This window comes from Perca flavescens, chromosome 5 (assembly GCF_004354835.1).
Source record: "Perca flavescens isolate YP-PL-M2 chromosome 5, PFLA_1.0, whole genome shotgun sequence".
Taxonomy (NCBI): Eukaryota; Metazoa; Chordata; class Actinopteri; order Perciformes; family Percidae; genus Perca; species Perca flavescens.
This window is the reverse complement of record NC_041335.1, coordinates 32,342,149-32,355,694: the sequence shown is the minus strand read 5'-3', so window position 1 is coordinate 32,355,694 and position 13,546 is coordinate 32,342,149. Positions and strand designations below refer to the sequence as shown.

Sequence of the window (13,546 nt, the reverse complement as noted above, 5' to 3'; positions counted from 1 at the left end):
TGTAACAATAGTATTTTAACACTGTAATATTGCTACTTTTACTTAAGTCAAATATCGGAGTACTTCTTCCACCACTGTTCCCCCGCCATGATAAGGACAGAAATAGTATTGTGATATAGTAGGTTGGTTAACCTTAGTGCAGGAAAGAGAAAGAACATGCACTACAAAGAACAAAAGGCAGCAATTTCACAACTATGGAAAACTATTTCAGCATTTTGTTAATGTTAGATCAGAGATAAGAAGAGAGCATCTCTTCACATGTTAATAAAACAGACACGTTTGCTGTTGCTGACATTTACCTTTTATCATGTTTTTGCAAATGGAAAAAGCAATGCATGTTAAAATTGTGTAGTGAAATTGCTTCTTACGTCTTTTTAAAGGTGATCATTGGAATGACCCTGCTGTCCGGAGATCCGTGTTTTAAAACGTGAGTATTTCAAATTGTGAGATTTCAGGATGGTCTGTCTTTGTGTCACAGTGACTTCTAAATATATAGGTTGAACAATTAACCACACATTATTCATCACAGACCCTCCATCACATCAGCCTATTCGTCTCAATATGAGACATTTTAACCCTACGAAGATCTGACTAGGACTGAATTGTTGGGTAACTCTGTACTTGAAGGTATCGACAAGTGTCCTTATTAAGACAACTTGACATTAAACAGGATGTCATTATGTCAAGTGTCATGTCAGTTATGACAGTGTCATGTCATGATTATGTATGATACCTTCAAGTAAAGGGTTACCAATTCTTGTCTCTTGAAATGCAGTTAAATACAATCATTTCTAAAATTATAGAGGTTTTTATATCTCTATACCTGTTTTTTGTCACATTGTAAAAATTGATGTCACACTTTTAAGTTTTGTGTTTTTCTCTTTTGTTGTTGGTATTTTGCCATCTTGCCTTTTTGTCAAGTCAACGTATGTGTTTGAGGTGTGTCTACAGCTATTAATTGGTGTCTTAGTAATTTATGTACATTTTTAACCTTTTGACCAGATTCAATTCAATTAAATCAATATAGTCTCTCTGAGCACACTCAAAACTGGATAAGATCTTACTTGAGCGACCGACATCAGTGTGTACAAGTGAATAACATCCAATCTGCGTTTAGAGCCACTCCGATGGGAGTGCCGAAAGGGTCTATTTTGGGACCCTTGCTTTTTAGCATCTATATAAATGACCTCCCTAGAGTGTGTTCGGACGTTGACGTAATCATGTACGCTGATGATACGGTGATCTTCACTTTTGGGGATAACGAGCTGGAGCTTGCTGACAAATTATCAAAAGAGATGCAAAAAGTTGCAGTATGGTTGCAGACGTCCTGTCTGACCTTAAACGTTGATAAAACGGTTTCAATGTTTTTTTCAAATAAACGTAAATTACAACTAACTCAAGAAATTCAAGTAAATGGACTAAAAATTAAAAATGTAAATGAAACAAAATATTTAGGTCTAGTACTTGATTCGAACCTTGGTTTTAAAAGTCACATAAAACAAATTGGTAATAAATTGAAATTTAATTTGATGAATTATAAACATATTAGAAATTCATTAACTACTGAAGCCTCACATATGTACCTCAATATTCCACATCTTCTGTATTGCATGTCTAGTTGGTCTCAGGCGTGTAAAACATTGTTAAAATTACCTGAATCATTATATAAAAGGGCCATAAAAATTCATGATAAAAAGTCTCGCCAGTATCATCACTGTAAAGTTCAAAATAAATATAACATTTTGAGTTTTGAAAACCTTATTAAATATAATCCCATTTCTGCTCTATTTAAAATTATTCATAATATTGCTGCTCCCCCTTTGAGAAAATTTGTCACATTGAATTTGGAGAGAATCTCTAGAGCCACACGGTTGACAGTCAGAGGAGAGTGCAGCGTTCCAAGACGTAGAATCACATATGGTCAACAATCGTTTTCTTATAAAGCAGCAAGCCTTTGGAACACTCTTCCAAACGAAATTATTTCATGCACAAATTATAGTACACATAGTTTACACGCCTGACCAAACAGTGGTTATTATCAAAGCAAATTTGTACGCACTGAATGATTGTGATATAAATGATGTAAACTGTGAGTGAGTGAGTGATAGATTCCTGAAGTGGAGAGTGTTTTTATGATGTGAGTGAAGTAATGCTTTCATGTATTATTGTGCATATATTTTATGAATTTTTTGTAAGTATAACATCAACCTGTCCAGGGACTGCGGGTGGAAATTAGCATTTTCTGCTATAACCTGGCACATGACATCTCTTCTTTTATAGACTGTTTTTTGTGCATTGTCCCTGATCAAATAAAGTAAAGATATAGATTGTTAAAACATTTTTGCTCTTCTGTCCTTTGTTAGCTCAGTTTCCCCACAGACAATAAAATGAATCTTATCTGTGCGTTGCCAAGCTAAGCAGCTCTGTCCTCATTTAATCTTTTCCAGACTGATAAGTTGTGCTTTGTTTTTTTCCTGCAGGCCTCCCAGCACAGCAAAGTCCATCTCCATCCCAGGACAAGAACACACCCTGCAGCTGGACTGTAAGGGGGAGGGAACAGCTGAGCCCGGGCCTGCTGGAGGGGTTTCCCTGGGACGAGCCAGCAAGCCGCGACCCTCCATCATCAGCTCAGGTACAACTCACGTCTGGGCAGAAAAATGTAGACTTGAAAAGGATTTTTTTTAGTCATGGTTGTACTCTCTCTGAGGGCACGCAGAGCCAATTCAAGGGGTCATACATAACCAGGGGAAAAATATGGAGGGCATGTAAAGTTGAAATAATCTGTTTCATGAAGGAACAATAAGCAAACAAGTGTGCTTTGATGCTTGCAATGCTGTCAAGGTTTGCTAGATTTTTTTAGATAGAACAACGTGTACCAGATGGATAGATTTTTTTGTAGAGGAAGAAAAGATAAATGCAAAATATGACAAAGCCTTTCTTGCTCTCAAGGTCAATCTCAGTATATTTGGAGAGATTGGTGTCTTTTGTTTCTAAAACTCATGACTGTTTTGGGTTGTTTAACTTTTTCAAATTGCAAGGTTAACTTTTTTTAGAAATTTAATTTATGCACAGGGGGCATGAATTGTTTTGGCATGACAGACAAAGTTTGCCTTAAGATCACTGTATAAGTAATCAAATCTTTTATTTTGTCTTTTTTTCTTTTTCTTAAAAAAGAGCAATATATACAATCAAAAGAGTAGGTATGTACACTACCGGTCAAACGTTTGGGGTCACTTAGAAATTTACATTCCACTACATTATAGACAGAATACCAGCTGAGATCAGCATTGCTTTTTTCACCAGGGCAACAGTTTTCAGATTACATTATGTGCGTACATAATTGCAAAAGGGTTCTCCAATGTTTTCTCAGTTAGCCTTTTAAAATTATATCAGATTAGTAAACAGAATGTGCCTTTGGAACATTGGATGAATGGTTGCTGATAATGGGTAATGTAGATAACCCAAACTTTTGACCAGTAGTGTACACGTGTAATATACTGTATCTGGAATCAAAAGTTGTACAAAGTATTTGGATGTTATTCTCATATGTTGAGGGATTTGAAAGAATGATCAGATTTGCTACCAGGTTTAGAATAAATAAAGGGTGAGGCTATTTGCACCCCTGGTACAATTAGAAGTGCTATTTGTACCCTGGTGCAATTAGAAATGAATGCTATTAGTACCCTGCCGGTGCACACAGCAATGTGTTCTATTAATACCCCGTCTGGTACAAATATCAATGTATGCTATTGGCACCCCTGTGCATTTACAGTACCTTGGCATATATTTACACACAGTTATCCATACTACTCATGTATTACACCTTTTTGGAATATTATTGCCCTGACATTCATACCCTAACCATAACCAATCCCACTCCTCTTGCCTAAACCTAACCAACCCAACCAGAGCAGGCATATTCATGAGTCTTCCCCTACCACCCTGCAATATACGATATAATACGAACTCCAAACTCCCATACCAAAGGTAAGCGTACTGACCACTCACCTAGCAGTTCTTTCAGGATATTAAACAACTGTTTACTACTTGGTTTCTTCAAGCCTCGGTTGCTAGGTAACCATACTGTATACAAAAAAATAGGTACTAACTAACAAACTAACGGTTGTATGCTTTCACTGAAGACAGAAAGCGCAAGTGTAGTATCCATTTTCCGCTAGAAATTCAATTGTTATAAACTTTAAAGACAAAACTTTCCTAATATGCCAGTTTCTGTGGTCATGGAAGATGAACGTCCGCCATGATTTCGGTGCACGCGAGCAACGTTTTTTTGTTGTTACGTCACAGGGTGTAAATAGCTCAGCTGTGTGGCCAAGGCTATTCGAACCGGGGGTGCAAATAGACACTCCGATAAATAAAATGATATTGAATCCCACCCCGATTTCCAGGTACAGTAAAGTTTCAAGTCGTAAAGGGAATTGAGACAAAGTTTAGACCGAGAACAGATCATTTTTTGCCTCATTCATCGGAATCATCAAAGACAAACACAGAGCACTTCAAATGCCAGAACAACTAAACAGCTACTGAACTCTTCAACTCCTAACCTTAGAAGTAATACAAAAAATAGTTCTCAGTAAAATGATGTCAAAAAGACATGAGATTAAGAATAGTATGAACCATAAGATATAGTGTACTTGAGACTGGACTCTAGTCTTTTAGATCTTGGCTCAAACATCGAGCCAGATGGTTTTCATTCTGAGCCAAAAAACTTCCCGGAAGAAGAAAAATATATTTTTGAGAAGATGTTCCCCTGCGTGGAAAACTAGTAGACAATGATAGTATTTTGTTCAGTTTAAATTAAAATAATAAAAAAAAATTAAACCTGTTTTTGTTCCAACTTGGAAAACAACTTGAAAGGCTGAGGTTGTTCACAACAGCGGAGCATCTGGTACAGTAATATGTCTAAAGCACCTTCACCGCGCGAGAAAAAAGTGCACATTTTAGTATTCAGTATTCATCAATGTTTCGTCACATGCAAAGGTTGGTTTACAAAAGCAGTTATGGAAAACCTAAAACACAGTTTGACTTTACAGAAACAAACATGGTTGTAAATTACAACTCCTGTGAGTCAGAAATGGCTGCCATCTCTGAGTTCTGCATCTCTTCTGTGAAAGTAAACAAAGACTTCTTGATGTCTGATCCTGCAGAAAAAATATTTTGATTCAAAATAAATACAAGGTATTAACCGTGTTGTTTTCCTCCTTTTGGTGCATTCAGGTCTCCTTGAAGAATCCGAGGCGAACCACTCCAATCCTGCAGAAGTCTTCCAGTCTGGTCACTCTCGTAACTCCAGCTATGCCAGCCAGCACAGCAAAATCTCTGGTACATGATACAAACATTTTAAAACCCCAAATCTCAGGTAAAAGATTCACCTGCAGTTCCCACATGCAGCCTTCATCATGACGTATTTTGATATTCCAGAAAAATGCCTTTCCAAAATAAGGAATTCAAATGTTTTTATATGGCTCCTGTAATTTCCCAATACTTTTGTAGGAGATTACCTATCCAATAGTCTATATCCACAAAGTGCCGCGGGAAATTCTGCTGGATGCATGTCTTTTCGCCGATGTCCGTTACCTTTCGCTTTCTTTGTGTTGGAATTCTAAACTCCGGTGGATTTCTGAGGACTATGGTTAACTGCTCCTCAGATCTCTGCAGGGTAAATCCAGACAGCTAGCTAGACTGTCTGTCCAAATTTGAGTTCTCTGGCACGAGTTATCCATCCCTTGCTGAAATTCAGAAACTACGCAGCAGTATAACCTATATATAATATTAGTCTATACCCACCAAGTTCCACTTCTCGCCGGGAATTCCGCCGGATCACGCTCTTTTCGGCCGGATATCCGTCACCTTCCTCTTTCTTTGTGTTGACGTTCTAAACTCCGGTGGATTTCTGAGGACTATGGTTAACTGCTCCTCAGATCTCTGCAGGGTAAATCCAGACAGCTAGCTAAACTACCTGTCCAATCTGAGTTTTCTGTTGGACGACTAAAACAACTTTTGAACGTACACACGTTCCAACAAAACAAGTTCCTTCCCGAGGCTATTTTGCAGCGGCTCCGTGCGGAGCTTAGCACCGCCCATGACGATTGTGATTGGTTTAAAGAAATAATAAAACAGAGCAGGTTTTTCTCCCATCCCGTAATGCTGGGTGGACCAGCCAGACCCTCCTCCGCAGCGCTTGTGGAGACTAGCTACCCAAAGTGGCACACAGCTGATGTCTTCTAATGTCTCCTATGACGCCTTCTTGTGTCGCTGCAGGCTACAGCACTGAGCACTCCTGCTCCTCCAGCCTGTCAGACCTCACACACCGCAGGAACACCTCGACAGGAAGCAGCGCCTCTGGGGGCTTGGGCTTCACTGCTGACACACCTACAGAGGGCGACAAGGACGCCGGACGTCCAGAAAGACCCCCTCGACCCCCGCGGCCCATCTTACCCCCTAACAGGCCCCCCAGGTACAGACACAGAGCACTCTTTTGTCAGTGCTCTGGTCATGGGATTATTGTGGTCCAGTCCTCTTCTAACTACATTTTTCCTCTTTTCTTTTTTCTCATCGCTGTATTTCAGGCGGAAGCAGGACTCAGTGGTGAGTCAGCCCTCTTGGGTAAACGACACTCGCATGGATGCCGACGACATTGTGGAGAAAATTGTCCAAAGCCAAAACTTTGCCGATATCAACAACACTGAAGGTACAGTGGGAGTTTATCACCGCTTAGAAAGAATCTAAGTATTGATTTATTTACAGCTTAAAACAAGGAAAAAAACAAGCAGAAATGCGGCTGAAGGGTTTAGTTACAAGAGAGTGGACTTTGACACAGGCCTGTTAAAACCACATGCTCAATAAAGATAAGAAGGTTGAAAATCTTCAGTTAGATCATTTATCACAATATGCAAGGTAGGAAACAAGCAGATTGCTATAAACATGTGAGTTTTACAGCACAAATCTGTAAAGATCAGTACAGTGGCTCAGTTGTTAGCACTGCTGCCTCACAGCCAGAAGGTTCTGGGTTCAAACCCAGGTTGTCCCAGGCCTTTCTGTGTGGAGTTTGCATGTTCTCCCGGTTTCTTGTGTGGGTTTCCTTCGGGTGCTCTGGTTTCTTTCCACCATAAAGGCATGCAACTAGGACTACAGTTGAAAATTAGCCGACTGGTTAACACTGGCGCGTTTACAGAAATGCTGATTAATGTGCATTGTCCAAATCAAAATAAATAAATCATATTTAAAGTTTTCCATCCATCCATATGATGGAGCGAAACACTGAAAACTCAGCCCTTCATCTTTTCAGTAAATAATAAATATGTGTTCAACAAACTGCTTATTGAATTTATAACAATGAGAGGAAATCATTTCCAACATTCTTTTATTGAACAAATTGAACATTGAATTAAATATAAAAGGCACCATTTAAAAACATTTTAAAGTGCAGTTTTTAGTGATATTTTCTTTCAACTAACACAAAATATCTCTATTTTCTGATATAGGGCTGAGCGATATAGAGTAAATCAGATATCATGATATTCTTGACCAAATACCTCTATCGATATTGCGGCGATATATTCTAGAGTTGACAGTTGGTGCTCTCGCAAAATATCTTCACACTTAGATTTTAGATAAATAATCATTAATAATAGAACAGCTAGAACAGTCTGGTAAGTTCAGAAAAGTACATCACTTCACTGTAATGCAGCCTTTAAAACCAGGAAAAGACACTTATGTCATATCACAATATTACAATATCCAAAATCTAAGACGATATCTACTCTCATATCACGATATCGATATAATATCAATATATCGCCCAGCCCTAGTGTCTCGTTGACTTCTGTCTGTATAGTTTAACTAACGTCTTGCTGTTTCCGGTTGCTCCAGTCTAAAATCATCTGGCCAAAGGACTACAGTTGAAAATTAGCTGGCTGGCTAACACTGGCACATTTACAGAAATGTTAATTAATGTGTGTTGTCCTTTATAAAATAAAGAATAAGAATCTGTAAATAATTTGAGAAAATAGTTGTATCAAGAATGGTGAAAAAGGGGAGCTAAGAGAGAAGTTCCAACTCTGGCTCCTTTCTCAGCTCCACTCAGCTGGCCAATCCCAGCGTGAATGTTGGATTGCCGTTTTGGGAAAGTTACCAGCCGACAAAGGGCCCTTCAAGGGGGAAAACTTTCTGAACGCAGTGCAATGTAGAATCTGGCCCGGTTCATTTTCTATAAGACACGAGAGAATTGTAGGGTAGCAGGCGATGGGACCGACCGGCAACTTGCCAAGGAAAGCAGAAAACTTAACTTGGGAAATTCTGTGGTGATTGCCCAAAAACTGACAAAGAAAGAAACAGAGAAGATCATCAATTAGGAGTCCCTTAATGGCTCCAAAAGTACAGACAGAACCAAAACATGCTGCTTGGCACGTCGCATAAAATGTTAGAGAAAGTCACAGTTTACACGATGTTTGCTAATAAATGATTAGACTAGATTTGAAAGCTTTATTGATCCCCAATGGGGAAACTCATCTGCCACCAAATCAACTACAGACAAAAAAACTAATAGACAATACATTCACATTATACAACAAATACACAGTACAACAAATAAATAAACCCATCATAAAGAGCCATTTCAGACATGATTAACAGCTGAAAGGTGCTAAATCTAAACACCACATCTAAAAGTGTTCATTAAAAAATTGGACCGCTGCTGGAACAAAAACACAAGCTACTCATTACTTTATTAGCTTGTGAGCATCGACACGCCCCTCGATGGAGATGTTGGTAGGAGTGGTTTATGGGAAATGTAGTCTTAACTCCATAGGTGATGGTGTGAGATGGAGGCTATCGCTCTTTAACATGTTCTCCTTTGTTTACACTGAATTTCTTTGTGTGAAGGTTTAAAAGTTACTCTGACAGCATAATATTGATGACCGTTAACTCCTGCACCATCTTTGGACCGAGCTCTCCTTCTCCAGCTCTGCGTTTTGTCACCTTTTTATTGTCTGTGTGTCGGCGCCTTCTGGTTTATGTCAGCGGGCTGCTAACTGTGTTTCTGGCTTTCAGACAGCAACCTTCGTCTGTTCGTCAACAGAGATGGAACCACTGCGCTCAGCGGCATCCGGCTTGGAAACAGGTGAGCAGCACGGTTCGGACTTTTCTTCACTTTCAAACGTCATCCTCTCCTTGATTCACCCCTCATTGCCACGATCTGGTTTTAACAGGTCTCTCTTGAGAATGAGACCCTGTGTCTCAATGAGATTACCTGTATAAATAAATGTTAAATAAAAACATCGGTCTATCTCTTCCTCTTTTCCTTTTATCCCTTTCACATAACTTTATCAAATCTGCTGAACTGCCTCAAGCAAACAAACCAAAATCAATATTATTTTTAAGGCATTAGTTTTTGTTTTCTCTCACTATAACCCTCCAATCCAAATAGAACTCGGATACATTTTCCAAAAAGAAGTCTTAAACAACACTTCGGTTGAAAGCCCCCCCCTTTCTTATGACTTACATCAGTTTGACGCTACACAATGAACTGTAAATAAATGTACGTGGTAACAGTAAAAGTGAGCATTAAAGAGATGTGTAACCCTACACTACATCACACATCAAACACACTTATAACTTGGAAAGACAAAAAAAGTCCAGGGTGCTCCCCAGGAAGTCAGATGTTTGAAGGTGGTCTTTGGGGTCAGGAATTCAATTAAGTGTAGAAAAAAAAGGAAAATCCAAGACACTCTTCTTGAAAATGATTTAAAAAGCCTTTATTTTACTGGCTATTTCATAATGGAAAATGTAAAAGACATAGGGAGAAGCAACCCACGCGTAGCGGCACAGACAGCCTTCTTCAGGGTGTGCTCACTTATAACTTGTTCACACTCACTCACTCACTCACTCACTCACTCACTCACTCACTCACTCACTCACTCACTCACTCACTCACTCACTCACTCACTCACTCACACTCACTCACTCACTCTGACTGTTGTCCCCGTATTTTTGGATCTTTGCAGGGTGTCTGCAGGCGGGTACGAGCCCGTGGTGATAGAGAGCCATTAAAGCGAGCAGCAGGAGAGGGGGACATGTTGACCCGTGGATGGTGGATCGTCTCGTCTTCTGTCTTGCTGGTTTCCCCGGAGCTTCGGCCGGTCTGAAGCTGTGAAGGGAAAAACCTTGTCAGTTTGCACTTTATGTGAAGTTTGCGGCGGCACTTGTCTGCCCTCCCTTCAGCTGTTTGTCTGTGATGTTGAGGGCGAAGACTCAGAGTGAAATGCACAAAACGTTTCTTTGATACTGCCATGTGGTGTGTTTTATCTAGATTTAAAAGAAGTCCTGAGATTTCAGGACTTCAATTTGTTCAGTTAAATGATAAAAGATACAGAAGCCAAAGTCGTCCATGTGTCCCCAGTTCATTATTCAAACTGATGCTTAGGGGGCAGTGTTAATTAATAGCTATTAGATTTGATAGCTGTTTCTTACGACATACGATTTCACTGCTGAAAACGAGTAACAGACAGGGACAGGAAGTTACTGAAGGCTGGACCGAAAGTAACTTCATTATGTACCGGGGACATATGGATGATAATGGTCATTTTATTAAAAACCTAACTCCTGCAGGATGTATGTCCATCCAAACCAACAATCTTTTTGTTGAGTCATTTTTCTTAAAGCCCCTTTTTAAGTGACAGGTTAATAGTAAGTAGTAACTTTAATTTGGCCACTAGTTGTGCAGATGAATACAGATCTTTTACTGTGTATTCAGTGGATGTGTTTTTTTTTTTGTTTGTTTCTTAAACACGTCTGTAACAAGTTACTTTGACACATTTTTTGTCACTGCAAACTGTCCGAAATGGTGAGCAAGAATCTCACTGGGAGTTTAGTTAATGTGTAACGTTTAATTTAGATTCAGCAGGAAAAGGTTTCCACCTTTTTTTTTTTTTAAAAGACCTTCCAAACCAAGTCCCAACGGCAAAACAGGATAAAATAATTTAGTTTTATGCATTGCATAACAAAAAAAGTCCAACATGTCAACTTGAAGTGTGTTAACCTCCACCGACAGGCCGCACACCCAAACACTGAATGTGATCAAGAGTTTAGAAAAACCACTGAGGAGCCGGGAAGATGCAGAAACTCTGAATCACTTTACTTTTTTCTCTTTTAGTTTTGAAGTTGTAGCCGTTCGCTGTTGAACAGGGGAAAGCAGTAGAACCACCTTGTGCCTGTAACGTTTCTCCTGAATGATCCTCAAACGCCACGAAAACTGTGATAGCAGAGTGCTGGTGACGGTGACGAGAGAAATATTGTTTCTTGTTAACAGTTTCTTAGTTCAGTTTTGTGTCCGTCTTGTTGTAACTTGCAGGTGTAGCAATTTTGGGAAATCCCACATGTTGCTCCATCTCCATGAAGGACGACTTGTAAAAGATTCAGTTCCCCTCTCTCCTCAGCCATTAGAAATGAAAACTAAATGTGAGGTGTCAGCTGTGGTACAAACTGTTCTGGTTTTATTCTGAAGAAAGAGATTAACTCCATGAAGAGGGATCGCTGCAGTCTTTGTTGCCCCCTGGTGGAGTAACTGCTTGCTTTCAGGTTTTTGCATGAGTCCTTGTCCTTTTACAAGGATGTTTACTTCCAGTTTGTTTAAAGCTGTCTTCAGATCAACAAACACCAAAGAGGCGGAAAGATGACAGAGTTTCTGTAGCTCAGACAAACACGAAAGAGGAATTGTAAGCAAATCAGCTGGCTGTTTGATGCTTTGTGTGTGTGTGTGTGTGTGTGTGTGTGTGTGTGTGTGTGTGTGTGTGTGTGTGTGTGTGTGTGTGTGTGTGTGTGTGTGTGTGTGTGTGTGTGTGTGTGTGTGTAGCAAGTTTTCTGTTTGGAGTTTGATGTCCACAAGAAGTCTATCTCTAACTATCTCAAGAAGGAACAAGGTTTTTTTTTTTTTTTTTTAATCTTGTACAGAGTCTTAAAATCTTTTTTTTTTTTCTGTTTTGTAAAAAGGGTTAAAAAATTGTCAGTCTGAGAAATAATGCCCCCTTCTCGAAATGCAGGTCGAAAATCCCTTGAATTTAGTTAAATAACATGGATGTTATGAGCCAAGATTGGGGTATAACTTATGATAATTTTCCTCATCGATTGAATCTGCCGATAATTTGTTCAGTGAATCTCTTAATTGGTTAATCGTTTAAACTATAAAATGTCCGAAAATTGTGAAAAAGTCAAATATTTTCCAAATATCTGACCTCTTTCAATTGCTTCTTTAGTCCGATTAATAGCCTTAAACCAAAACATATTCAATTTGCAAATCATATAAAATAGAAAAAAAAAACAGCAAATCCTCACACATGGCACTTTGGAACAAGCAAATTGAGATTTGTGGCTGTAAAATTACTGTTTATTATTTCAGGCCAATATTTTACCTTATTTACAATTACAAAAAAAAAATCAGCTTTTAAGACTCCGTACTTTATCGGTAAAAGTATTTGCATGGACGTTATTTTTTTCTTCACACTTCGCTGGTGGAATCCAGCTCTTTATATATATAAGTTCACTACCAAGCTTGTATTTTAAAGTTGTATGTTTATTAATCACATTTTGGGGATGAGCCACTGACTGTATGGTCTGAATTTGGGTTTACATCACCACAGCCTTTAGTATTCTTTTAAAGCATTTATTTATATATTTTTGTTTCTTATTCTTTTTTTGGTTTGGAGGTTGGTTATAAGCTATGCACACAACCCACCTTCCTAAGTTTTTTCTATGAGTAATTCTAACAAATGATTCTATTGAAACGAAGATATAACCGAAATTTATAGAGAACCAAGTTGGAACTTTTGGTCTTTGTTGGTATTTCTGCAGAAATGACTAAACAATAAAAAGCTTATTGGAGTTTGTTTCTGTGTCGTGTTTTTTATCATCAGTGTTGTTCTATCTACAGTACTTTATCCTGTTTCACATTAAATACTGGAACTGACAGTATCGTACAAGGAAATGTCCTCTGTAATATTTCTGAGAATTCAGTGGGTTTAACTAAACGAAGAGTTTATATTCTTCAATTATACACACTTTTAAAGAGCGATTTAATTTTTTTAGACTAGATGTCTTAAAATATTGTAATACAATACATTTAAAATATTGTAATACAATACATTTGCTGTAAACTTGACATATTTGTGATTCTCTTCCTCCAGCAGAAGAGGGCATTCTTCACACAATTATCTGCAGAAATGCTCTGTAGATGGCAGCATCCATTCATACAGTTTAAGTGAGAGCAACTGAAGGCAATGCAACACTTGGATCTTTAGTTTCTTGTAAACTTAATCCCACACACTTTATACTTAGCACACCTGCAGTGCGTATTATGCTTATTCAAATCTACAGGCACTGTATATATGTTAGCGTATTCATACCACTGTTTATACTGCTCAGCTTCTATATAGGTACTTTAGTGTTTATTCCACATTACATTGAATCTATTCTGTAAATTCTGAACATTGCTCTGCTTTTTTGCACTTCTGGTTTAATGCTGAACTGCATTTCC

General features: G+C 38.6%; 1 protein-coding gene across 1 annotated transcript in view; it reads left to right on the top strand.

Annotated features, from left to right (window-relative positions):
- Positions 1 to 12,899, top strand: part of eeig1a (estrogen-induced osteoclastogenesis regulator 1a) — a 43,725-nt gene extending 30,826 nt beyond the window's left edge. The window contains exons 6-12 of the mRNA XM_028578664.1: positions 381 to 427; positions 2,481 to 2,632; positions 5,236 to 5,340; positions 6,280 to 6,475; positions 6,588 to 6,709; positions 9,070 to 9,139; positions 10,023 to 12,899. Coding sequence (XP_028434465.1) covers positions 381 to 427; positions 2,481 to 2,632; positions 5,236 to 5,340; positions 6,280 to 6,475; positions 6,588 to 6,709; positions 9,070 to 9,139; positions 10,023 to 10,068 — 738 coding nt within the window. The 3' untranslated portion in view covers positions 10,069 to 12,899. The remainder of the gene's footprint in view (positions 1 to 380; positions 428 to 2,480; positions 2,633 to 5,235; positions 5,341 to 6,279; positions 6,476 to 6,587; positions 6,710 to 9,069; positions 9,140 to 10,022) is intronic.
- Positions 12,900 to 13,546: the final 647 nt, after the last annotated feature.